At 58.9% G+C, this 26,254-nt stretch overlaps 4 protein-coding genes and 1 non-coding gene across 5 annotated transcripts; 4 read left to right on the forward strand and 1 right to left on the reverse strand.

The window, feature by feature from the left end:
• Window positions 1-2,917: 2,917 nt before the first annotated feature.
• C8Q71DRAFT_859400 (uncharacterized protein) lies at window positions 2,918-6,713 on the forward strand (the record flags this gene model as incomplete). The annotated part of the gene is made up of 16 exons (XM_047927628.1): window positions 2,918-2,960; window positions 3,009-3,029; window positions 3,086-3,702; window positions 3,758-4,216; window positions 4,268-4,348; window positions 4,395-4,526; window positions 4,577-4,641; window positions 4,700-4,850; window positions 4,909-5,058; window positions 5,118-5,333; window positions 5,390-5,437; window positions 5,483-5,563; window positions 5,619-5,844; window positions 5,895-6,457; window positions 6,510-6,616; window positions 6,671-6,713. The coding sequence occupies 16 exons, from the start codon at window positions 2,918-2,920 to the stop codon at window positions 6,711-6,713; spliced, it is 3,003 nt and encodes a 1,000-aa protein (XP_047776929.1).
• Window positions 6,714-7,367: 654 nt separating this feature from the next.
• On the forward strand, window positions 7,368-9,351 carry C8Q71DRAFT_859401 (uncharacterized protein; the record flags this gene model as incomplete). Its single annotated transcript, XM_047927629.1, has 2 exons — window positions 7,368-9,091; window positions 9,141-9,351. 2 exons carry the CDS (start codon window positions 7,368-7,370, stop codon window positions 9,349-9,351), a joined length of 1,935 nt encoding a protein of 644 aa, XP_047776930.1.
• A 6,520-nt stretch (window positions 9,352-15,871) lies between these two features.
• Window positions 15,872-19,950, forward strand: C8Q71DRAFT_859404 (uncharacterized protein; the record flags this gene model as incomplete). The annotated part of the gene is made up of 6 exons (XM_047927630.1): window positions 15,872-17,170; window positions 17,224-17,321; window positions 17,539-18,788; window positions 18,861-19,028; window positions 19,508-19,740; window positions 19,792-19,950. The coding sequence occupies 6 exons, from the start codon at window positions 15,872-15,874 to the stop codon at window positions 19,948-19,950; spliced, it is 3,207 nt and encodes a 1,068-aa protein (XP_047776931.1).
• A 557-nt stretch (window positions 19,951-20,507) lies between these two features.
• On the forward strand, window positions 20,508-21,616 carry C8Q71DRAFT_872362 (uncharacterized protein; the record flags this gene model as incomplete). The annotated part of the gene is made up of 4 exons (XM_047928348.1): window positions 20,508-20,688; window positions 20,720-20,925; window positions 20,991-21,332; window positions 21,422-21,616. 4 exons carry the CDS (start codon window positions 20,508-20,510, stop codon window positions 21,614-21,616), a joined length of 924 nt encoding a protein of 307 aa, XP_047776932.1.
• Window positions 21,617-24,756: 3,140 nt separating this feature from the next.
• Window positions 24,757-24,868, reverse strand: C8Q71DRAFT_t99. Its single transcript has one exon. It is a non-coding gene; the product is annotated as a tRNA-Thr (tRNA).
• Window positions 24,869-26,254: the final 1,386 nt, after the last annotated feature.

Raw genomic sequence — 26,254 nt, forward strand, 5'->3', positions numbered from 1 at the left:
GTCGGCGCGACGGAGACGAGTAACGTTGCGCTGCGCCCCCCGCCTCTCTCGCGGCGCGTTTCGTCACGGGGCCGAGTGACCCCCACCCCTCTCTACGAAAATGACCAGACGTTATAGCAGTGGCTGTGGTATGGGTTTTTCGATCTCCGCTGACAGGCACACGTGACACTGCTATAACGTCTGAATCGAGACTAGCCCCCGCCCCGCGCTGGCGCCCGTGCAGGCGTCCGCACGAGCGCTACACGGTGCCATCACGTGCCAAGTCGCGTCGCGCGTCGCGCGATGACGTCGCCCCAGCGCGGTCACGCACCCGCCGCGCCCCCACCCGCGTCGCACGTCCCGCCTTGAACTGCACCCACCATGTCCACGTCCACAATGTCCTTCGAGACCATCACCGACCATCTCGACGCCATCGACGCCCTTTGCCCCAACCTCAAACCCGCCTCTCCCCACACCCGCACCTTTGCCGAGGACGTCTGCGACCGCCTCACCCACACATACCGCCTGATCTCCGCCACCCTCTTCCTCGACGACGAGTCTTCTCAAGCTTTACAACACGGTCAGTCTCCTTCTCTCCCCTCTCCCTTCTTCTCACCCAGTTTGGCCCTGCAGTTCTCCTCGACCCCGTCTGGTCCACAGACAGGCTCGTCTGCGGCCGCTCCCGCCTCTTTGTTCCCGTCCTCGACGCCCTCTCCACTCGGCTCCCAGCCGTCCTCCCTTCCCAATGCCACGCGAGTAGCACAGTCGTCACCATCGTCACCGCCCTTGCCAACGACACCATCGCTGCTCACGTCAAGCTCTTTGTCGATTCTCATCCCCCCTCGTAGTGCGTTTGTAGTCTTTTCTCTCCATGTCGTGCGGCCACCCTTGTAAAATATGCATATGAGAAACCATGGCCCACGTGCCCGATGCGTCGTGAGCCAGCTGTCAGCGCGCGACGTGCGTCGGTGCCGCCTTTCGCGTGCGCATTCCGCACGCGAAACGGCCACAGGGATGGCGCGGTGCGTTGCACAGCACCACATCCCACGCGCTACATCCCAACGTGGCACGCCTACCACGCCACCACTGCAGACGCTTCGCCCGCCGCGCTCGCCTGCCAGCACGCACCCGCCCCCGCCCACCAGCTGGCACCCTTGCGGTTTGTTCTGCGCGCCGCCGCCGCCTCGCGTCGCGCGCCCGCCGCCTGCGGCGCGAGGCATTATCTAGCGCCTGCGCAGCGCTTTGCGCGGGCGCTTGTCCGTGTTCGTGCACGTGTCCGCCGACCACCGCGTCGCGTCGCGTCCTACCAGGGGGTGGATGCGCGACACGGCGCGGCCTTACACGGCCTGTAATGTGCCACTGCAGTCCGATGCGCGACTCAAAGGGTAGCGCCTCCTCTAGCTGCACAGCCACATGGTGCTGACGATGAGGGGCGAGCGATTGAGCATGTCTGGCGTGCTGCGGCGTGAGTACTGCAATCATCAAAGATAGTCGTTTCTCATCCTGCTCTCAGCCGTCGATCTGCTATGCTCCTTCCTGAGTGGCGCGACTGACGGCATATACCCGATGTCGCCCCTCTTCAACAGCCGTGCGCGTCCAGGAGGGTTACCTCCAGTCGCCTGGCAAGCGGACAACAACGGACAATCACCGTGCTGCCTTCAATTGGCAGATGTCTCGTGCTCGCAACCGCCCGCAGGCAGCGCTGATCCCTATGACGTCGTGAGACAGCGCGCTGCCCGCTACTGCACGACATACGCAGTCTACCGCCACACCGCCCCCGAGGCCGCCCACACAGGATCCCCAAGAGGTCCTTGGGAACAAGTCTCGCACGTGCCCGCAGCGAGTCGTCTCAGCGACCGCGACGCACCATCTTGCACTGTGCCCCGACGCCGTGCGCGGCCCTTACAGCGCGTCTCCATGTCCGCATACGGCTTCGCACTTTCCCTGCAGGCCATGGACTTTCCACACCGAACACCTGCGCATCCGAGCTCACTGCCCGTCCATCCCCGACGTTTATTGCGACATTTCCAATTCGGCCCACGTGTCCGCGCGCCCCGCCTCGTCGCCTGCCGCGGATCCTCTCTTTCCTCCTCCCATCACGTCGCGTCAATGCTGGGTATATGCGCCTCTCGCGCCCCGCTTCCCTTGCGCGCTCTTGCCCTCCCAACCGTGGGCAGAGTGACTGCCCTCGCTGCATATATGCGCCGCCGCGCACCCGCCTTGCGCGCGGCCTCCATCTCCAGGAAGCACCCCGAGCGAGCACCTAGCGCAATGCTGCCGCGCTGTCGTGTCGCGTTGTGTCGCGTTGTGTCGCGTTGTGTCGCGTTGTGTCGCGTTGTGTCGCGTTGTGTCGCGTTGTGTCGCGTTGTGTCGCGTTGTGTCGCGTTGTGTCGCGTTGTGTCGCATTGTGTCGCGTTGTGCCACGACGTTTTCTGCGCGCGCCCAGTAATATGTCCACCTCCGTCCGTTGCTTGTCCGGAATCGGTCTCTCTCTTTCCCCTGCACGCCCTCGCACCACCGGTGCTGCGCTCCGCCGGTGTGCTTTTGGCAGCTACGCAACATGTCCCCTGACACGCACCGCACTCGCGCGTCCGAGAACACTTCCAGACGACATGTCTCCGTCCATGAATGACGACGTGTCCACATCCAGACCTCGCAGAATTCCCCGAGCTCACCACGCATCCTGCTGTGACATTTATTGCGACATTTATTGTGAGGTTATTGTGATGTTTATTGCGACGCCTATTGCGATGGCTTCTTCTCACCCGGGATCGTCCCGGGTCAAATATCACTGTAAACGGCCACGCTGCACGCATATATAGACTCTTTCCCTCCTTCCTCCACAGCTCCTCGCCGCCTCGGGTCGCCTGCCCCGCCCACGACCCACCCGCTGCGACTTGCCTGCGACCCACCCGCTGCGACCCGCGACTTGCCCGCCATGAATCCGAACCCTCACGCCAACAGAAACGCTTTCAGTCGCGGTTTGTACCCTTGCCTTCTTCCTCGTGCTTAACTCACACCTCCCACAGAGGACCCGCGCCCCATCGTTGGTCCGTCCTCCCGTCCCCTTGCGTTTTCATATGTGCTCACTCTGCTCGCCCCACAGGTGGCTCCTATTCTAGCAATCACATCGCAGTAGACCCGACATCGGCCTTTGAGCTGCGCGCTGCAGCCGCCGCCGCCGACCCGTCTCTCACCTCTAGCGGCCACGCCGCTGCCAAGAACTGGCGGTACATGGCCGCCGAGCATCCCATGAATGTTCGCCCCCCAACGCTCATGCATTCTGCGCCTGTGTCTGCGCCTGTGTCTGCGCCTGTGCCTGTGCCTGTGTCTGCGCCTGCGCCTGCATCTGTGTCTGCGCCTGCGCCTGCCCCCGCGCCACCGTCTGCTTCGGCGGCCGCCCCTCCTCCCGCACCGCAACCGCTCATCTCCCGCCCTGTCTACCCTTTTCCAGACCTCGATAATGCCCGCCCCACTAGACTAGCAGCAGCATTTCGTCTTGCCCAGACCGACCAGGAGCACTTTGACAAGGTGCAGGCACATATCCGCGAACAGACATCCCGCATTCTCGATCGTGACAACCCTCTCACCAAACGCCACATGTGTCAGACCCTCGATAGCTGGAACACCCTCGTCGGTCACCATTACCCCGGCCGTATCGGATATGCCCTCTGGGAGACGCAGATCGTCCTCAGAGAGGCTCGGAACTTCCTTATGTCGCGTGTATGTGCCCTGTGTTCAGCGTGTACATGCACTCATTGCGAGCCTCATCCCCTAGGTCTACTTCTCCAAAGGCCGTGACAGCACCCACGTCTGCGTCCAAACCCTCCGGGGCTGGGGCACCCACCTCATTCGCTGCATCCTCCGCTACGCGCATGATGATAGCTCACAAGAATGTACTGGCATGTGGATCCTGGTCAACCAGCGATTGTTTCAAGGCATCAAGGACCAAATCAGCCAACGCAAGTCCTATTTTTCTCTTCTTCTTGCTTGCCAGCTGACAGCACCAGTCGTCGAGGACTTTGACCTCACCCGCATCGTCAAGCTGAAGATTTATTACGGCCGCGCTGAGGTCAAGCTGATGATCGAACAGGCTCTCATCAACTCCATGCACTCCCCCGCTGGCGAACGTTTGGTCGCCATCCAGGAGATCATCATTCTCCTCCTCGGCCTCATACTAGGCCTCCGCCCAGGCAGCATTGCCGCCACTTGCAAGGACTATCTCCGACGAGGTTTGGTGAGTCTTCTCTCACACCAATGCCCCTCACACCGCTCACTGCCTCTCCAGTTCGCAAAGACTGGTGACCTCAAACTCTACAAGGTCGGGCCCATGTCTATCAGGGCCGAGATTACCATCACAAACTTCAAGGTATGCTGCCACACGTGCATGCACTGCTCTTCTCACACATGCACAGGGCTCCAATGATATCACCGGGGAACGCAGAGTGTTCACGCTCATGCCCACTAAGCAGTCCCACAACACGCTCTTTGATCTCCCCATGTGGTTGGCCATCTACTGCTTTGGACGTGGGCTGCTTTCCTTCAAGGTAGTCCATTGACTGTCCACGTATGCTGCCATCCTCACCATCCATCACAGACCTGGCCAGACCTGATCAAGAGCCAGCAGTCGGAGATCCCCATTCTGGATCCAAACCAGCCATTGTAAGCATCTTTGAGCACTAGTACCAACACACCCACTGAGACGTCCTTCTTCAATCAGAGTCCTTGCTGCCGCACCTGGCGGCAAGGGCTTGATCCCCGGAAAGCCAACAACCGCAAATGCGCTTTCAAGGGCCGTCCAAAAACTCGCCATCGCCGCTGACCTACCCGGAGGCGGCATGGGCTGTCTCCGTCGTGACACAGGCAACTTCGTGAGATCTTCCCTGCCCCCCTCTTCCGTTTGTGTGCTGAGCGCTGCTACCCTTGCAGTTTGCCATCACGGTGGGCTCCGAGATGGCTGCCATCACCCTCAACCACATCACGCAGTACAAGACGCTCCACAGGAACTACACCGACAATACCAATAACTATGACTACATCAACAGCCGTGTGCGCGACGCAAGCGAGTTCCCAGACGCCGTAAAGGCAAGTGCTGTTATCACTTGCTCTACCGTGTACTAACACATTCCCCGCCCTAGACATCTCTTGAAATGCGAGAATACACCGCCCACGCCATCAGAGCCATCCTGCGTGGAGCATACGACGCCCAAGCTCAGCCGGGCTTGCCTGCAGATACTACTGTCACAAGCACCGTTGTGGGCATGTCCGCTCTGAACGCCCCGGGTCCCTCACAGCGCTCGCGTAACAAGCCAGCAGTCACACTGACCTCCGATGAAAGGAAAGAGGTTGCTGAGGTGGGTCCTCACACGCGCCATGCTTCATTCAATAAACTCACCACACCACCTTACAGAATCAGGACGACCTCAAGGAGGCTTGTGAGGCCTGCACGTTGCTCTGGGTGCAATTGCACGCTTTCTACACCGTCTGACCACCGCGAAAGCAGCCCTTTAAGGAAGGCAAGAGCAACGTCACCCGCCTCGATGAAAAGTGCACTTTTGCCGGCGACCGTGAGGAAATGCTTGCAGTAAGTCCCCACAGCAACCCCCTGATTCAGTGCAGCCGCCCACGCCCCCACACAGGTTCGAGCCGCATATGAGGAAGCATGTGAAACGCGAACAACCCTCAGTCGCAAGTACACCCGCATTGCCGTGACTGCAAAACGCAAGGATGCCGCCTCTGCCGCCCCTCTGCCCGTAACAATCGCTCAGCGCTCAGCAGCAGTCCGCGAGGCATGCCTTCCGTCCGCCATTCTCTCGCTTGCTGTCAAATCTGCCACCACCCACGAGGGGCATAGTACTATCCCAGGTGTGTGACACTGTTCGTCAGGGCTCACCATCTCTCACCATCTCTCCCAGCTTTTGTAGATCCCGATGACCTGCTGCACAGGCCGCTCCAACCGCCCCCCGTCCCGCTCACAGACACGTCCCCGGAGGCGTGGGCCTATTGGCAGGCCCAGGTCGACTCGCTCGTGCATGTTATTGACCCGGACGACGTCGACGCCGATCAGGACGCTGACGCTCATCAGGACGCTCGTCAGGACGCTGCCGAATTCAGCGCATTGGAGAACCTCTTTGCCACAAACGACCACGCCAACAATGACGCACCACCACTGCAGCCCATCGGCGTCAAGTCGCATTCAGCTCAGCCTGCCAAGCAACCGCAGGAGGGTGCGCGCAGCACGGTAGCTGGTACTAGCAGCTCCATCTGCGTTGGCGACAGCAGCGAGGCTGACGACGACGAGTGGGACGACAGCAACGGGCTTCAGACTGAACCCTTGCCTAGCGGCGTCACAATGGCCGAAGATGATTCAAGAGAACTTGATGTCCTGCAGATTGACCCTGACCTGATGCGACAGCACCTTGCTCAATTCATCCTCAGGCCAATCATCGAGAATGACGTTTGGCAAGGTTGGCTTAAGGTGCGTCCGTGATCTCCCGTCATTTCAGCTACCCTTCCTGATTGTTTTGCAGGAGTGCAATGGCAAGTGGATGTGCCCGCAGTGCCGGCAGTTTTACAAACACATCCCCGAGGCCGCAGACTGTGTCTACGCAAACCGCAAAAACCTCCGCCGCCACATGTGAGCGTCCATCTGGTGTGGCACACCGGCGCGCCTGACTGACCAATCCTGCAGGATGACCCACACGCCGTGGAGCGACCTCGACCTGACAATGTGACGGATGCGGCGGACCGCATACGAAACGTATTCATCACACTGTATAAACGACAGTTTAATAATCGTGACCCGCAGGTCTTCACGCCTCGTACATATTAAAATACTAATTATGTAGCACTTACCATACTTAAATTGTATCTACTGTACACGCGTGACGTAGAATACCCGGGAGCGCGCGCCCGGGAAATCGACGCCTTCTTCTTGCTCTCAAACCACCTCGTACGCTTGCGACTTACCGCACCATCCGAGACTGAGAGCCCTAAGGCGATACCCGCTGCCCGCGCTCCTCGCCGGGTTAGCCCTCAGAGTGAGCTCCTCGCCACTCTGAGTAAGTCGGCTCCTCGCCGCTCTTCTAGACGAGCTCCTCGCCGTCTAGCCACGTGGACTCCTCGTCCACGTACGAACCTCTACGCGGACTCCTCGTCCAACGAACGACCTGCTAGACCAATGTCTAGTTACGACCTAACGACTACCGACTGGGCCACTTAGTGCCCACCAAAGCCTCGACGGTTAGACGGCCCGTCCCCTCTGCGAGCAGACGAACCACCGTCTCTCACATTGGTGGACACTCAGGGGACCGGTCCACCGCCTATCCGTCTAGCTTCTAGACTAACCACCTCGCGCTAGCGCTACTCCTTCGGTGCCTACCAAGATAATGTCCACGCGTCCTCCGGCCGCTGGGACTTCGTTCGTAGGGGACGCCCAATGCTTCTCCAGGCCGCCCTCTACCAACCCCTCCGGAGTTAGTACACCCTTCACTCCGGTCTCTGTCCCCTCCAACTTGTTTCCGGAGACTTCGACGTACTTGCAGTCCGGTGACTCGAGATCAGCCTCGTTCACTGACTCCACCAAGCCTTCAATCCTGGACAACTCATCCGGGACGGCGATCCCTCCAGGATGGGGCCGTGAACTTCCTCCTCACCTCCCTGCGCCGACTGCTACTTCGACTCCTTGGAAGCCCTCCGCGTCTGCCCCGCGCCCCTCCGCTCCGTCGCCCTCAGTCGACGCGAGCGAAATGCGACAGGCTGCCAAGGACGCGGTCGACAAGTACCACTTCCGCGACTTGCTCGACGCCGGTGGACAGTTCCCCGTCGATCGCCGGTACCCTTACGCGGCGAATAGTCTCTTCGACGATTTGAACGCACCCGATGCGCTGGGGCGGTATCGCACTCTATTCGAAGAAGCGAACGCCTTCGCAGGAGAAGACCTACCTCCTGGGGACATTCTTGATCGACAGGACGTCGAAGACAAGGACACCCGGTTCCAGCTGACCGCCAGAGCTCTGACCCGGGTCGAGTACGTCGTGGACGGGCTCGAATCCTTAGTCCGGGGAATGCTCCGACTCGAGAACCTTACGAGCCGATGGAAGGCCGACCACGCCGACACTCTGCTCAGCATCATGAGAGCAGCGCCTTCAAAGGGTCTGCTCTCCGACGCGTACCGTGTCATTCAATACCGCGTGGTGAAGGCCCTGACGTTGCTGCACCAACGAAAGGAATTACACGGCGGCTCAGCCGTCCCGTACTCGGTACAGTCAACGCCCTCCAACTTCAGCCAGGGTCTCCGCAACACTAATACCCGGCGGGAGGTCGTCGACCGATGGCTGAAGCACCCGGATATCTACGCTAACCTGACACCGGAATACCAAGCGGTGGTCCTACGAAGACTGAAGCAGGGAGAGGGGACTCCGTCGGATTCAGCCAACGCACAAGTCCCTCCGGAATTCCGATTCCAAGTCCCTCCGTCCTCCCTACTCGTCGCACCCATCGCACACCACGCATCGACGTCCCTCCGCAAAGAGTCGGAACTCCCACCTCCTACGCCCTCTCCGGAACAAGGAGCTTCCTTTGCGCAGCCTAGCGCGTCATTCGCCCCAGTTCACCCTCTCCCATCGGACAAGCAGAAACCTAAGGTTCGGTTCCCGCTCGAGAGCGTCGACACACGACCCCGGTACACTCAACGCACTAGTTTCGGTAACCCGGAGTTCGCCTTGCCTGCCAGCGCGAACCCGGCCGGCCTCAAGTCTGGCTCCCTCCGCCCTTCCAAGACGGCGAACGATGCAACTTCCGAGTTGCGATCCGCTCCCGTCCCTTCGACCACCGACCGAGAGCGCGTTGCCCGTCGTTCATCCGTCCCGTGGCCCAAGAGCCATTCGACTGCACTGCCCGACTCGGCCGCTGCCCAAGCTGTACGCGAAGCCGTTCACCCCTCTGGTCAACCCCTTTCCACGGTGCTCCCCTCCAATCCTTACTTCCATACCGTCGGGCCGGACGTCCTCCAAGCTCCTTTAGACTACCATCCCTCAGAGTTCGTGCAGACCGAACATGGGCGATCCACTAATGGGCAACCGTACTTCGTCTACCAAGCGCGCTCTGCCGGGTATAATGCTCACGGAGGAAATGTCCCACCTGAGCCTTATCACCCGAAGCGCGACCCTCCCCCGCACTGGAGTCCTGATCAAGATGGAGGAGACCTTCCTTTGGGAGATCGACCCCCCGACAGAGGCGACTCTCCTCCCAGCTCCCCCGGAAGCGGTAACGGCGGCGGAGGATACGGTCCCCCAGGTAATGGACCTCCTGGTGGCGGACCCCCTGGTGGCGGACCCCCGGGTGGCGGACCTCCTTACGGAGGACCCCTAGCTCTTCACATCCCAGTGGTTGGCCTCCAACGATCGTGATCCACCACCATCACCCTCCTCGCGAACTAGGCGTCTGCCTCGACCAGAAGATCTCTCGCGACCACATACCGGAATGGAACGGGAGCCTAAAGACGCTGCTGATCTATCTCCACAAGATGAACAGCCTGGCTAGGAAGAACGTATACGTCGCCAGGGATCTCGGCGCTGCGGCCCCAGACAAGTTTTCAGGTCGAGCCGAACGCTGGTGGGAACTCCTCGGCTACGAAACGCAAAGGCTTTACTCTTCAAGCTGGTGGTCCCTGTACGAGGGAATCAAAATTCAATTCTTCACGCACCGGTTCCTTGTCGCGCTACGTACACACTACGACGGGCAGCGCTTCCGCCAGCTGGGCCACGAAAAGGAAGTGCCCATGGACTTCATCGACCGTCGCCTCCTCTACCATCGTCACCTTACCAGCGCGCAGGAAACACCTCACGACGAGATCGCTGCTATCATGCAGAACGCTCCTCCCACCTGGTTCACCGTCCTGTCACTCGACTCGATATCTACCATCGCGGCTCTACTAGCCAAGGTCGCGGACAAGACGGATGAGCTAATCGCTTTCGCTTCAATGGCCCCCGCGCGCACCACCCAGTACGAACAATCGTTGTACTTGCCGTCGTCCAAATCCGAAGGACGCTCCGCCCAGCTTCAGAAACGCGCCTTTGCCGCGGACGGTCTGGGAGGCGGCATAGACTTCGAGGAAGAGGAGGACGCTCCACTGCCCTCGAATGCGCTGGCTGCGGACGATGGTGCCGTTCCAGCCGGTACCTCTTCGAGTTCACCGAGAGAAGCTTTGGCGCTTACTTCTCAAGAGAACTCCAGAGGCTCTCGTCCTTCCAAAGGAGCGGCTCGCAGACCTCCGCCCGCGGGTTATCGGTTCCCGCGCAACGACTCCGTTCGTAGCCGGAGACCCCCGCCGGGCGACTGCCGAGTGTGCAGCAGTCCATTCCATTGGGATAGGGACTGTCCGCACTGGAATGAGTACGACGTGGGACGTAAAGCCCTTTTCATTGGTGTAGAATACGACTGCAACGAGGAGGAGAACAAGGAGTACGAGGAGGCTTTCGTCGCCTACATCTGTAGTAGCATGAACAATACCAGATTGTCGAGCGTGTTGTGGGCGGATATCCGCCGAGCTGAAGGAGAATACCTCAAGTGTTCAGCACTGCAACGCCGCTCGCTAGCCGTAGTATGTGAAGAAGTGGATGACCCACAAGATTCCCCCGTGCATCCTTTACCGCCGGATCACCCCCATCTGCTCGAAAGAGTACGCCAGGAGGGCGAAGACTCCGGTGCGTCTTTAGAGCAGATGCTCGCGGACGCTCTGTCCGTGGACGAAACCAAGTTCTACGGGGCACGCCCTACGGCTTCTGCTGGTATGGCGGGCTCAGCGGACGATACCGTCCCTGCGCCCTCCGGGCGCCCCCCCGAATCAACTGGGATCATTGTGCCACTAGCCCGCGTGCGTGACCCCCCTCCTGGGCACTCCACGGTAGGGATCGCGGCGCTATCCTTCCAACTGCGTTTCGGCAGCATGCTCCACCCTACCGTCATTGGCCGAGCCGACTCTGGGCGGATATCAGTCTTGTATCGCAAGAATACCTCGAATCACTCCCTGAAGCGTCCAGGCCAAAGATTCGGCAAGGGTTACGAATGAATCTCTTTCAGCTGACGGGCGGTTTCCGAATTGCCGGTTACGTCCAGACGCAAGTATACGTCGAGTCCGAACAAGGTCATATTCTCAAAATGACCGCGGAATGCTATGTGGTTCCTGGAATGTCCACTCCCTTGTTGTTAGGGGAAGACTTCCATGTAAACTATGAACTAGGAGTCTCACGTAGCATCCTCGAAGGATCGGCCATCCAGGTGGGCGACACTGGCTATACTATCGCAGCTTCGTCAGCTGTCAAGAACGAAAGACCCAAGCTCAAGATATTAACCAAAGCAGCCGAAGCTAGTTTCGTCAAGGCTAAGACCCACCGCAGATGCAAAGCCGATCGACATAGAGAGCGACTGAAGAGAGAGCGACCCTCAGCCTTAGCGGCACAAGACGTGCGAATCGCGCCGCACTCTTGTGCCCGAGTGCCCCTCCGCGCGTCCTTCAATGTACACGAGTCCTGGTTCATTGAGAAAACAGTGTTGGGACAAGCGGACGGATCTTTCCTCCTAACCACTCCTACTTTAATCGACCAGGAGCATGCCTTCGTGTCGGTCACCAATCCCAATGACCGTCCATACATCGTACGAGAAGGAGACGCGTTAGGGTTGTTACACCCTCCGTCGGAGTTCTTCGCGCCCTCAGACCCGCAGTTATTGGCCCACGCCCTAAGCGTACAGAGCTACATCAAAGAGTCCGTTACCTCGCCAGAAGCCGCCGAACAACCTCCTCCCGAAGCTGAAACCCCAGACGACCAGTGGGGACCTAAGACTGCGGAATTGCCCGAACTCGAGAACTACCCCTCTGAGAAATTGGAGGAGCTTCTCGACATCGGGCCGGAATGGCCTCCCGAGTTGCGCAAAGAACTACTAGCCACACTCCGACGCCACCAGGCAGCCTTCGCTTTCGACGGTCGATTAGGCCAAAATCCCACAGCCGTCGACATCAAATTGGCACCCGATACTAGGCCGATTTCGCTACCTATGTACACCGCTTCACCCGCCAAGAGGGAGGTAATCGACAAACAACACGAATCCTGGCTCGCCTTAGACGTCATCGAACCCTCCAACAGCCCGTGGGGCGCTCCGGTCTTGATCGCCTACCGCAATGGAAAGCCCCGATTGTGCGTGGATTACCGCCGCCTGAACGCGGTCACCGTGCCCGACGAGTTCCCTATTCCCCGGCAATCCGAAATTCTGCAGGCTCTTTCCGGAGCTCAAGTCCTCACCTCTCTCGACGCCCTGTCAGGGTTTACGCAACTCTCTGTGAACGAAGACGACCGCGAAAAGACCGCCTTCAGGACCCATAAAGGGCTCTACCAGTTCAAACGCTTGCCCTTCGGACTCCGCAACGGACCGTCGGCCTTCCAACGAGTAATGCAAGGTGTCTTGGCACCGTACTTGTGGCTCTTCGCTCTAGTTTATATTGACGACATCGTCATATACTCTAAATCGTGGTCAGAGCACATATCTCACTTGGACAAGGTGCTGAGCTCGATCACGGCATCGGGTATTACCCTCTCCCCACCTAAATGTCACTTCGGCTATACATCAATCCTGCTGCTAGGACAAAAGGTGTCCAGGCTGGGTTTCTCGACACACCAGAGAAGGTCCGCGCAGTCACGGAGCTGGCAAGACCCCAACGTGTATCCGACCTACAAACGTTCCTTGGGATGACGGTCTACTTTTCCTCGTACATCCCTTATTACTCCTTCATCGCCTCCCCCTGTTCGAACTACTACGGAAGGACAAGAAATGGGAATGGTCCGCGGACTGCGAGAATGCATGGCAGCGTGCGAAGGAGTCTCTCCAATCCGCACCTGTCTTAGCTCACGCGTCCCCCGGACAACCATACCGTCTCTACACGGACGCGTCGGACATAGCCTTGGGTGCGTGCCTGCAACAAGTGCAGCCAATTCAAGTACGCGACCTCAGGGGTACCCGAGCGTACGACCGTCTAGCCAAAGCACATAGGGACGGCGTCTCCCCTCCCAGCCTAGTAACGAAGCTTTCTAAGAAAATCGACGACACCCCGGAGCCAGAACCCTGGTCCTCGACGTTAGACGATACTACCGTCTACGTCGAACGAGTCATCGCTTACTGGAGCAGGTCCTGCAAGCCCGCCGAGAGAAACTACTCGGCCACGGAAAGAGAAGCTCTAGCGGCTAAGGAGGGTTTAGTGCGATTTCAACCTTTCATAGAGGGAGAGAAAGTGACGTTGATAACGGACCACGCGGCTCTGCAATGGGCCCGAACCTATGAGAACACCAACCGCCGGCTGGCTGCTTGGGGGGCAGTGTTCGCAGCATACCTCCCCGACCTCGACATAGTCCATAGAGCCGGGCGAGTGCACTCAAACGTCGATCCCCTTTCACGCTTACCTCGGGAACCACCCGCCCACGATTCGCCTACAACGGACGCCTCCATCCCCATTGTGCCAGAGTTAGACGAGAACCAAGATGCCAGACCGGTAGCTGATCGCCTGCCTGCGGCCAGAATGACTGCTACGGCCACCATCTGCTACTGGGACGATGTCCTCGAAGCCCCGACTTCGGGTCTGCAAGCCAACGATTCAGGCATCAGAGTGGGGGGCGGATATAGGATAACCACGGACGGCAACGAACTCGAGGACGACTCCGGGTACCTGAACGTTGCCCATGCGGGAGATGAGCCTCCCCAGGGGTTGACGGACAGAGTAGCGGCCCCAGTGTCAACAAGGGCAAGGAATCGACACACGCGCACTAGCGGAACGCCTAGCAGCCCTCCTCCAGCAGCGGAAACACCCAAGGAACCAGACGAACATGATCCGTCTGCTCCTGCGGGGTTTGACGATACAGGGGAGTCAGACGAAAATATTCCGTCTGCTCACCCTGACCAGGAAGACCTCTACGAGACTCAAGTACATCTCTCGAGACCTACCCTGCTAGCAGAGTTCAGCAAGGAATACCGCGACAAGTTCATCGCGGGCTACTCCAAAGACGCGTTCTTTCGAGACAAATGGAAGAAGACCTCAAATTCAGACCTACCTCACTTTGCAGGTCAATGCTTCTTCAAGGATGATTCAGGACTCCTCTACCTGAAGACGGGCTCGGACCCAGCGCGTCTTTGCGTACCACGACCGGAAGTTGTGCCGCTCATCGCACGACTACACAACTCCCCTTATGAAGCCGCTCACGAGGGAGCTGCCAAGTTAATTCAACGTATGAACTCCAAGTTCTTCTGGCCCACTCTGCGAAAGGATGTCAGGGACTATGCTACGACGTGCGATGTCTGCCAGAAGACTAAGACCGACCATCGAGCAAAAGCGGGACTTCTCCGTCCTAACCCCGTACCTAACCGACCATTCGAATGGATCTCATTTGACTTAATCACCGGCCTTCCCCCTTCGGACGGGTTCGACGCCATCTTCGTGTTGGTCGACCGCTGTACCAAGTATGGACTATTCGTCCCTTGTTCGAGCTCCATGAACACCGTCGAGTTCGCCCACCTATTCGTCCTCCAAGTTATATTCCGCTTTGGTATACCCGACCATATCATTAGCGATCGCGACGGACGATGGATTTCGGAATTCTGGAGATCGGTGGCGGCCGAACTGGACATTCACTTGTGCTTATCCTCCTCGCATCATCCTCAACACGATGGACAAACGGAGATAGTTAACCAACGCATCGAGACCATGCTCCGCGCTTACATCCAAGGCGACCGCAACTCCTGGGCCAAGTGGTTACCTGCACTCGCTCACGCCTATAACTCCTCGGTTCACGCGACTACTGGATACTCCCCTTACTTCCTTCTATATGGATTCGAACCCAAGGGAGCCCTTGACTTCGTTAGTAACAACAACCGTTACGAGGAACGACCCCAGTTAGTGAGCGAGCGCGCCACCGATTTCGTTACGAACATGGAGTTGCACCGTCAACGAGCGCGCGACGCTATCGCAATTGCTGCAGAAGAGAAAGCTCGATACTACAATCAAGGACGCCGCGCCGAAACGTTCCCAGTAGGATCGTGGGTACTAGTCAACCCGCATTCACTGGAGTTGGTCGACGTGAAAGGAACAGGAAAGAAGCAGGTACAACGCATGCTAGGGCCTTTCACTGTACAAGAACAAGTGAACCCCCTAGTATACCGACTCTCCATCCCGGACACTTATCCTATGAATCCTGTCCTCAATATCGAACACCTGCAGAGGTATTGTGAGCCTGACGCTTCCACTCTGCCGGAGGGGCGTCCGATCCTGCCGGACCCCTGTAATTCGGAACTGTTAGCCACCGAAGAATACGAAGTAGACCGCCTCGTTTCCTGGAGGCGGAACAAGACCAGAGGCAACCGCCTCGAGTATCTGGTTCGTTGGAAAGGATACAGCCCCGTCCACGACACTTGGGAACCGGCCTCTCACCTCCGGAACGCTCACGAGATCCTCCGCCAATTCAAGCAGGCTCACCACTTGACGCGTTAGTAGCCCTTCTCACGGCGTCCGAGCGTAACATACGTAGCATAGAAGTGTAACCATACCTCCTCTACGTACCATATTTGTATTTTTGGCTGACCTTCGCGAGGAGGCGCGTTGCCCTCGATCGCGCCACGAACCCTCCACGTGACCGCGTCGCGGAAGCCTGGGGGGCGCTAATGTTTAAATCACCGCTCTTCCCTCCTCCGTACCCTCGTCCCTCCTCTCTCTCTCCCTCTCTCCTCCTTCGTGGACGTTCGATTGCCGAACTTCACATCTCCTCACTGAGCCGGTGTTCGAGTAGCCGAACCTTGCTCATCCTCTCGCTTGACGTCGACTCTCGAGCTTTCGATTGCGATCCTCGAGTTCGTCATGGCTGAGTCGTCGACCCCCGCCCCAGCTGCTCTCAGGTTCCGTTCGTCTCTCTGGGTACCCTCGGAGTACGACTTCCTCCCGGCTGCGCGCTCAATTTGCGACGCCAGCTGGAAACACTTCGTTGCTCACAAGGCTATCAGGTCCGCGGTCAGTCTGGGTAACGGGACGTACGTGGTGTCGCCCAACGCGACTTACGTCCCCGCTCTGCCCCCGAGCCATACGGACCAGGAGGAAATACTATCGGATGGGCGACGTGGTCTGTTCGAGCCGGGATATCACCCGCAGTACTGGAACAACGCCAGCGGGCACTTGCCCTTCATCTACAAGATCCCCGAAGGACCGGAGGGACGCGATCCCGCCTTCGTCACGATTGACTGTCGGAGACGCGGAGTCCCTGTGACTTTCCGAGCCTCCAACAATGGCAGCGGGAAGGGTCTCCCAATCCGCGAGTTCGTCGAAGCTCTCCAAGCTCTCTACCGAGCTGAGCTTGAACGGGCAGAAGGGTACTTCCTGAAAGATCACGAGCCTCCCCTCGCTCTCAAGCTGCGACCCGGGCAAGTGCAGGAGGTCTTCATCAGCCTCCCTTACAATACGACGGTGTTGTACGAAGCCCGGAAGAACGTCGCGGTGATCCAACGACACCTGCTGGAGCTGCGTGGGTACTCAGCTCGCTCGTACCTGCAGGAAGCTTTCGATGCGGGGAGGTTCTCTATCCCTCGCTCGGAAGCCAGTGGCAAAGGGTGCTGGGTTAGAGAAGGGGACGACAAAATCCTCAAACGTCTAACTTGGTTCGGGGTGCCGGTTTGGTACGTCTCCCGCGCCGCCACTCCCGCCCCTGGGCGAATACTCTCCTTCGCTCCCCTCGACCGTCGCCTCTCGCTCGACCCTTGGGACGAGGCGGAACACGGTCCCCGAGTCCACATCGGGAAGAAGACGAAGAAACGTCTTGCGCAGGAGAAAGCCGAACAGGATGACGCGGACGAGGACTCGGATTTCTTCTATCCACCTCGCAGCCGACCGTGTCTTCCCCTTCCCACTCCGTCCAGCAGTAGTCGAGCGCCGCGGACCCCTGCGCCAGTTCCCTCCCTCCTCCCTCCATCATTGTCGGACGAGGAGGGGTGGATTAACCACCCACCAGTCTCTCCCCTCCCTGTCTCTCCGGAAGAAAGGATCCTTCTTGGCAGGACTCCCTCGCCGCGAGCAGGGTCCCCTATGGTGATCTCCCCCCCGCGCCCAACACGCGTGAGCCCAGCCAGGAGGGAGGAGAGCAGGACTCCGATACCTTCCGCCCCGGTCGTGAACGATCGCGAGTCTCGGGGACGCGTTCGACCCGCCGAACCGTTCCCTAGGACCCCGATCCCTCCTCGTCGCCGACCATCCCCATCGCCGCGCAGGATGGAACTTCCTCCTGGAAGACCGTCCCCGCCTCGCCCGAGGTCCCCCAGGCGTACTAGACCAGCGTCCCCCCCACGCGGGAGATCCCCTGCCCGACTCGGCGAAAGACGAGACTATGGCAGGCTGCGTCTCTCTCCTGTTCGTTGGCGCCCTTGGGAACGGAGGCCCCGTAGTCCTCCACGTCGCTGCAGCCCCAGAAGGCGATCCCCTTCTCCTCGGACCAGGGTGCCGCACGCTGGGCCAAGTCGTCAGCGCTCCCGGTCTCCTAGGTCTGAACCGCCTGCAATCCGTCCCGGTCCGAGCACCGCACCCTCCGCTTCGATCAACCCCCGGCCCTCTGAGTCCCAACGTCCCCCTCTCATTGAACGCCTCGCATCTCGACCCCCCGAGCAGAGCCTCTCCTTGATTGACCGGATACAACACGCTTCCCTCCTGTCACGACTGCAGGAAGCAGAACTCCCGGGACGTACCGAGCTCGAGCCATCCCCATCAGGAGCGCTGATCGATCGAATAACTCGCCCGTTGAGCGAAAGGATCAGCGACGAACGCATCGCGGGAGAAGGAGAGGCGCCCCCCGAGGAACAAACGTATTCCCAACCACCCGGAACGGTTGAGGAAGACGTCGAGGTCGTCACCCTAGCCGCTCCCGCCCCGCCGGCGAGCGAAGGGCTCCACGTCGTGCAACTGCCGTCTGGTATTCCGCTGAGGACGCGCCTCCCCATAACCACGGGCGAGGAAGCCATCGCGTACCTACGCGAACCATTCGAACGAGGTTCTCAATCGCCAGCATTCAGGCTCAGGGACGAGGACGATTACGGTCCGGAACCCTTTTACCCACCCTCCGGCCAACATCCGGTTCCCCCCCCGCACCTCCTACTCGCCGCTGGGGACGAAGGCTACCTAGCGACTATCCTGTGGCTGAAAGCGCGCGGACCATGCCTCGCCGGACTCTCGGCCCCGCCTCAGCAGTGGGCCACTTCTAACTCGAAGCAGTGGCAATCTCGCCTTCGCGGTGCCAAGCCCTTGCAGGTCGCCGCGCGCAGCATCCCCACGAGACCTCTCCCGGACGACGTCATCTCCCCCTTTCGCAACCCACTCCCGCACGAGCGCGAGAACGAAACCTGGGAGCTTCGAACGTTCCATTTCCGACTGGACTTCGAACGCTTGGCGCAGCAGATGCACCCGGGCATCCAGGCGGCCTCCAGCAGTACCGCAAGAGGTACGATCTGGGCCGGCATCCGCGACCGTATCCGTCGCGTCTGGGGGGCTGGGACGACTCTATACCCGTCAACACTCGAACCTCGCTACTTCGACAACGAGGATGACCTGGTGAGGCTGCGTCACTGGTTCGCCCTGGGACGGTTGATGCTGGAGTGGAACCTTCGACCCGACCTCGAGCACGACCTTCAAGTCGCGATGGGGGGCTCTGTGACGGATGCGGCGGACCGCATACGAAACGTATTCATCACACTGTATAAACGACAGTTTAATAATCGTGACCCGCAGGTCTTCACGCCTCGTACATATTAAAATACTAATTATGTAGCACTTACCATACTTAAATTGTATCTACTGTACACGCGTGACGTAGAATACCCGGGAGCGCGCGCCCGGGAAATCGACGCCTTCTTCTTGCTCTCAAACCACCTCGTACGCTTGCGACTTACCGCACCATCCGAGACTGAGAGCCCTAAGGCGATACCCGCTGCCCGCGCTCCTCGCCGGGTTAGCCCTCAGAGTGAGCTCCTCGCCACTCTGAGTAAGTCGGCTCCTCGCCGCTCTTCTAGACGAGCTCCTCGCCGTCTAGCCACGTGGACTCCTCGTCCACGTACGAACCTCTACGCGGACTCCTCGTCCAACGAACGACCTGCTAGACCAACGTCTAGTTACGACCTAACGACTACCGACTGGGCCACTTAGTGCCCACCAAAGCCTCGACGGTTAGACGGCCCGTCCCCTCTGCGAGCAGACGAACCACCGTCTCTCACAGACAATGCGCATTGACAACAACCCCTCAACGTTCAAATGCCCTACCCCCAAGTGCAACTTTACGTGCGTCACTCACTCACTCTTCTTGTGCACGGGCTTACTGTGGTATATCATGCAGAGCTGACTCCCCCCTGACTATTCGCCACCACTGTGTGGGGTCTCACCCCAAAAAGTCGCCGCCTATCCCTCCCTGCGACAATGCCGACGCATATAAGCAGATGGCCATTGCTCACAGCCGAGTCATAGCAGGGATGGAAGGCCGAGAGCCGCTACCCAACGACGAGGCTATTCGCTGCGCCATGCGTCTCAAATCCAAAGTGCACTCGAAGAAGTCCCAGGCCTCTAGCACTCTGCCCGAAGATGACGCTCTTCCGCCATCACCAACACCGCCGGCTCAGTTCACCTACGCTGATCAAGTTCTCCTCATGTGGCAGTTCCTCAGTGAGAGCAACGTTGACGACTTTATTGACGCGTTTCGCAGGGTGAGTTCTGCTCTCCATTGTGTATTCACGCACGTAACAACATCCTCTTAGGCCGGATTGCACAACCCCGACTCCCTGCGCACTGTCATCGAACGCGTGCAAGCGGATGCTCGTAGGCTCCAGCACTCATCACTCCTCTTGGAGGTCCCTGTTCCCGACGTGCCGTCATCGGACTCGGATGCGGGCCTGCCGGGATCATCTGTGGCTTAGATATGGGGACGGTCGAAATGTACAATTACGATGCTGCAATTTGAATGTTCCATCACCCTCTTCCGGGCAGGGCGTTTTTCTCTAAGCGTTGAATTTTAGATAAATCGTTAACGTTATAAAACACGATCATGTGTCCGACGCGACTCGCGAGGTCGCGTTTGTTTAATGCATGCACGTGTGCTCTGTTTTGGCATATTGGGCTGGGTATAAAGGAGAGGGGGTGCCCTGAAAGAAGGTCGCTGCGCGCCGCCGTCATAGGACAGACATTCTCGACGGTGGCTGCGTTCTTCATCTCACCCGCATTCCAATCGACTGCGCCGCGCTACTCCTGGTTAACTCATGGGCTGTGGCCCAATAGGTAACATATTCTCCGTAACTAACGGCCCGTGCGCAAGGCGGCGCGGCGAAGCGCTGGCATCGCTAGCTGGCTGGGTGTAAGAATTGGCGCATTGGCTGGCCGGCGGCCCCTTTGGCCATACGTTGGTCTCATAGGTAGCTCCGGGGTAGCCCAAGGCTTTAATATCAAACCCGGTCAGCAAGACATCGACGCGTACGCCATGCTGCACGTGACTGTAGGACGAACACCCGCAACGGATCGTGGCGCTGCGCTGGGCGGCTGGCACGGCGAGCTGGTCTCTTGCATCGCTGCACTCGTTCAAGACGAACTCATTGGCCCTTACACCACCCGGTTTCTGCACGCGCGTTGCATGAAAGCTCTCGACGCCTGTCGAGTGTTTGGTGAGTCGAGCATGCACTGATGCGGCCGCAGCGTTTTTGAGTCCTCTCAACCAGCAAAACAGCGGGACTGGCGCGAGCGATTCGACGCCGCACAAGGCGGACTGGAGGACAACGGCGTGTGGCGGACGACACTTACAGCTACAAGTGCCACATGGGACAACGTGCCCGGCCGACCCCGCGCTGCCGCAGTTCCAGGGCAACATCGACGAGGGCATCTGCAACGCGTGGTTCTCGAAGGTGAGCACGGCGGGCGCGTGCGTGTCGAGGACGGTGTGTGAAGGGTGCTGAGTCGGGGTGTGCAGGGCAGGGAGGCGGAGTTGGCGGCGAGAGTGCGGTTGAACGCGCACGCGGCGAGTAGAGAGCCTCTTGAAGACAATCAGCACCATCAGCACCACCATGCCCACGACCACGACCACCCGCACGAGCATGCCCACGTCCATGCCCACGATCTGTCCGACGTCGACATGGATGCGGACGCCCAGCTCGTGCAGACACGCGATGGTGCGCAGGAGGCCCTTGGCCGAGACCCCGACACGGTGCTCAACGAGGTGATGGCCGACGCAGGCGTGGAAGACGAGGACGAATACGCAGATGACGAATCCGAAGATGAGATCAAGGAGTACATCCACAACACCTGCAATGGCGTCTGCGACATCATCATCACCGGTACGTGTCCCGCACCCACCCCTTCACGAGCCTCGCGTGAATTGCAGATTGACAATGCCGGAAGCAGACCCTCCCGCGGCACGGCCAGACGTGGAACTACTACCGCTTCTACGGCCGCGTGCGCAAGTGGGACGGGCTCATCGCGCTTGTGCGCGTCCACGTCAAGGACCGCGGCCTCGGGATGTACATCTTCAGGGGATACCTCATCGGCGGGCTGAACTCACCAGCAGCTGGCGCTCGTATGCGCAGAACCCCAATGTGATCCTACTCGAGGGCCCGTTCATCGCGAGCAAGTCCACAACTTTGAGCTCCTGCCATCCCTGGTTGTCCCGCTGATCATCCAGCCCTCCTTCCCACCGTACATCAAGACGACACTCGACACTGACTCGGAGAGTCTGCACCCGGGTGTCACCGAGGATCTGAGCGCGGCGTGCTCGAGGTGCGCGCGGCCCCGAGGGACCTCAAGGAACCCGCACATATCCCGCTCGAGCACGACGCGTACGACGTGCAGAGCAACTCTCAGCACATGCGCGATATCCCCGGACTTCGACAATGCCGGCGACACATCCATTCCCATCTCTTTCAGATCACTTTCCGCAATCGAGATCCCTGTGCGATCCTCCCGCCGCACTGTATGTCATTTTCCGGTGAGCGTAGTTCGTTGTCGCCACAGGGGCAACCCGTTCGTGTGGTTTACCAGGCGTCCATGCAATAAAATATATTAACATGTATCTGCATGACATTGAGTAAGACGCCGCTTGTGCCCTTCTAGAGGTTCCGCCACAAGCTTGTCCAAAATGTATTCATCTCATGTCATCCGGGCGCGCCATGCTACAACCGATACCACAATTCAAGATCCAGCGGCAGTCACGGAGGTGGAGACATGTAAATCCTGCGGCGAATGCATGTACATGTATGTCGGTGATAGTAACAACGTAGCGCTGAGAAGGAAGACACCCGTTCCGCTCCAAATGGCTGGCGTCGTTTGATCGAGCGGGTGTTGTTGGTGCATAAATAAAAGACAAGTCGTAGGGTACCGAGTGACAAATGAGACGGACCGCTTCCTGATGCACCCATCGCCGCGCAGGATGAGTCTGCGCTTGATACGGAGCCGGAGGGTGCACTTGACGTGCAGAGACAGTGAGTGGGTGGTGTCCGTAGCGTCTCATAGGCCGACTCCCTGTAGTACTCAGCTCTTGTATAGGGGCCCTCTGCGTGCGACGGTAGTAGCAAACAGGCACTTTTATTCGAGGACAACAGCATGATTGGGACTGAACAGACCATTAAGAGCAATTGGACATGACCGTCAAGAACAGTACCTCTACCCCATCTGCGCCATATGAACGTCTGTCATGCCCTGAGGGACTCCATGGCCGTGAGTCGAACCTGGAAGAGCATTGCCAGTGAACGTTCCCCAGGACTGAGGGCCGCCAGATGTGACCTGATCACTGCCCAGAGCAGTAGGTTGTCCTAGACTCATACCGCCGAGTTGATTGCCTGGTAGGGGATTGAATCCTTGTGTGAGATACGGTGGCATGCCGCCGTTAGCCATCATCATCATCATCATGTACATCTGCGGATTCATGACAGGTGGCGGAAGGAGCTGAGGTTGATTGAAGCTGCCGTTCGTGACTGTCGGCCCGTTGACACCAGAAGGACCAGGAGGATACCAGTGGGTCATGCCGCCAAGGAAAGGGTTGCCGCCAGAGATCGCCCAGGGATTGTGCATGCCGTTCTCGGGGTTGGTCGCGCCGGCATGTGCTGTCAATATTGGTACACCGGCTGTGGATAGCTCCGGCACGTCCATGAATGCTAGGATACTGCATCAGTTACACTCGTTGCCAACCTATTGGCCATGAGACTCCACCAGCAGTGGGTATATGCACGCCACCTGTGTGCACTACCGCTCCCGAGTTGCTCGCCGCTGCCTGCACCATGATATTGGTAACATCTGAGGCTGAGGCTGTCACCGTCGTCACAGAACCTTCCGGGATGGCAGCTGGATACGTCTAAGTCGTGCTCTTACAAAGAGAAATGGCGTAGGACTCCACCAGCACTGGGCGTATATACGCCATCTGTGTGAACCACGGCTTCTCCGCTGGCCGTCACGGTCTGCGCTATCATGGCATGGGCTACTGTTGAACTAGGAAGGCGCCTACCGGGCTGCCGGGTTCAATCACAGGCCGGACCGGTTCTATGGGAAGCTCCGGGTCCGTGATGTCATCTATGATGTCATTTGTGTGTCATCACATGGCTACGCCACTTACCTTGTATGTCGTGGGAACGTACTATACAGTAGCTTAGATAAGCGGTCTCCTCATGTATATAAGGACCCCAGTAGCGTAGCTCAATCCCCAGTACCTTCAGTCGAAGTACTTGCGTGTGCATCAAGCATCAGCAACCTTGCAGGTAAGTTGTGAGGGCGCACCACTGCGTGGAGCTGCCTGCTCAACAGCTACATCTGCGTCTACAGCCGGCACCACTGTCACAGACTCCTCCACAGTGTTGTTCAAGGCTAGAACTTACCGTTATGACCGTCCATGGTGACTATATGCATATCTCCAGGCTCTTCTACGACATCTCCGAGGGCAACATCTTGCACTTGCTGCACGTCCTCTGCACTCTCGAAAGGTCCGAGTCCAGCAATGTAGTCCATGTTCTCCTCGAATATGACAGCGGGCATAGCATCTAAAGGCAACATTATTACCGGCTACGTCGCATGATGAATCTCTCGTACGCACCGAGATCATGTTGTCCCGTGCTCTGCTCAGCGTTGCGGACACGGCCGAAATGTATGAAGAAGTCTTTGACCACGCTTGTATTGAGTTGAGCTCTGACCGAGAACTCCGTCAGTAAACCGGGTGCATCAACAGTAGCCATACACCCAATTTTTTCTGTCTTCATCGTTTCGAAACCTTGGTATGCCGTTAGTAGTACCACTGCTTACACTTGGGGCTGTGGGTACTGGGTAATCTGGATAAGAATTGGTGATGCAGCGCGGCCACTCATACCTGGACTCTTGTCCTTCTTGCGGCGTTGCTTCTTTGGAGCCTTTTCCGTACTACTATCCGACTTCGGGGGTCTCCCTCGTTTCTTTGGTCCATCATCCGTCTTACGGGCAGATTTGACTGGCATTTCAAGAGAACTGTCAAGACTCAAGACGGTCCAAGAAAAAGACGGTGGTTGTGGATGGGAAGAGCAGGCTGAGTCGATCTCACTCGAGAGGTGGGACACGCCCACATGATGATGTCACCACGGCCTTGCACACACATGAATCGCGTCCCAAGCATGCGCGGCGCGCGCCATCGAAGTACTAACTCTCAAACCACCAAATGATCATGGGATTCACCACGATGGAGGATCGCAGCATACATGGACCAAGATAAGTCAAGCGCAAAAACATTCCGCTTGACCGGTTTGATCGATCGACCTCGTCATCACGTGGCCATGGGACAACCACCCAAACTGGCGTACAAATACTAGTGACGCGCTCTACCAACTGAGCTAAAGCGGATGATGATTTCAGCATCTCGTAGAGTCGTGAAATAATACCGTGCAAAAGCTATGAGACTCACACAAAGCCCTCTCTTGATGAGACTCAAGACAGGTTGCCCCCTACTGGACGTTGTATGAGTGGGGAGGAGGAGGAGGAACGAGTCCATCGACCGCCGAGACTCACCTGATGAGCGGCCAAAGGGAAAGTGCGATGAACAGCCATAGCAGTGTGCACGGAGCAACGAGAATGCCTAGACGATGCAGAGTGGTCTTGGAGGCTGAGCAGGTAGCATTGAGGTCCTGAGGATGGTCAGAATCACAATCCCGCTCCGTGCGAAGCGAAGCGCCCGCGGGAGGCGGGCGAGCCGCGACACGGAACGGCGGTGTACTGGTAGCGCCGGCGATTATTCAGGGATGCGCTACGAGGAGGAGAGGGTCGGGCAGCGCGCGAGCGGGCGAGGACAGCGGGAGGAGGAGGAGGATCCATAGCCACCGGCCGATAGCGCATGCGTCTCGACTGGGAGGTCCGCCACGAAAGGGATGCGGCGGAGTCATTCAAGCGGGGAGGCTTGCAAATCGCGGGTCATTTGCGCGATGCCATGAATCGTAGACAGTCGACGCCTGCAAAGGGGTATGTCTTTGCGGCCGCAAGTGTTGACCGCGTCCGCCTGCAAAAGGCAAGCCAAGCACAATGAGAGTGCAGGGGCTCACCTGGACTGGCTGTATGCGGGTCCACGGTGAGGACGATCGATTGGCGGTGGTGGTTGGGGCAGCGCACGATCGCACAGCGATTGGGCGACGAGGGCGGGGACGATCTCCTATTAGCCTATCGATGGCGCAGATCGCCGCCCCCGCTGCGCAGAGCGCTGTGCTGGACGGCAGCGACGGCAGACGTGGGACGGCGACGGGCTGGTGGCGCAGTGCGGGGAGCCAGTGGGGAGCAGCGCAGGGAGTGGCCAGAAGAGGCAGGCGAGCTGCCAAATGTGCCGACGCACGTGGCAGACGCAGGGCTTGGCGGCGATCGACGATTGGGGATCGGGACGCGGTCGAGGACTCTCTTTTTGTAGCTCTCCTCGACATGGCCGACACAGCGAGCGCACCCCAGCGCCGCCCCCTGCACTCCAAACGCTCGTTCGGCACGAAGCACGCCATGCAGCACCCCCACCACCGCACCCAGGACTCGCCCGCCGCCTACGACGCCTCCGAGGAGGACAACGACCCCACCACCGACGACGCCGCCTCCGCCATCGGCATCCCCGCCCACCGCGCCCCCGCCTCGTCCCCCGCCGCAGCCCGCACAAAGGTCCCCCCGACCCGCGCCCGCCTCGTCGCCGCCGACGACGACCACAGCGGCACCGACTCGCCCACCTACGACGGCGACATCGAGAGCAGCACCACCGTCCCC

The sequence above is a fragment of the Rhodofomes roseus genome (genome assembly GCF_022264815.1).
Source record: "Rhodofomes roseus strain CIRM-BRFM 1785 chromosome Unknown C8Q71scaffold_15, whole genome shotgun sequence".
In the NCBI taxonomy this organism is placed as follows: domain Eukaryota; kingdom Fungi; phylum Basidiomycota; class Agaricomycetes; order Polyporales; family Fomitopsidaceae; genus Rhodofomes; species Rhodofomes roseus.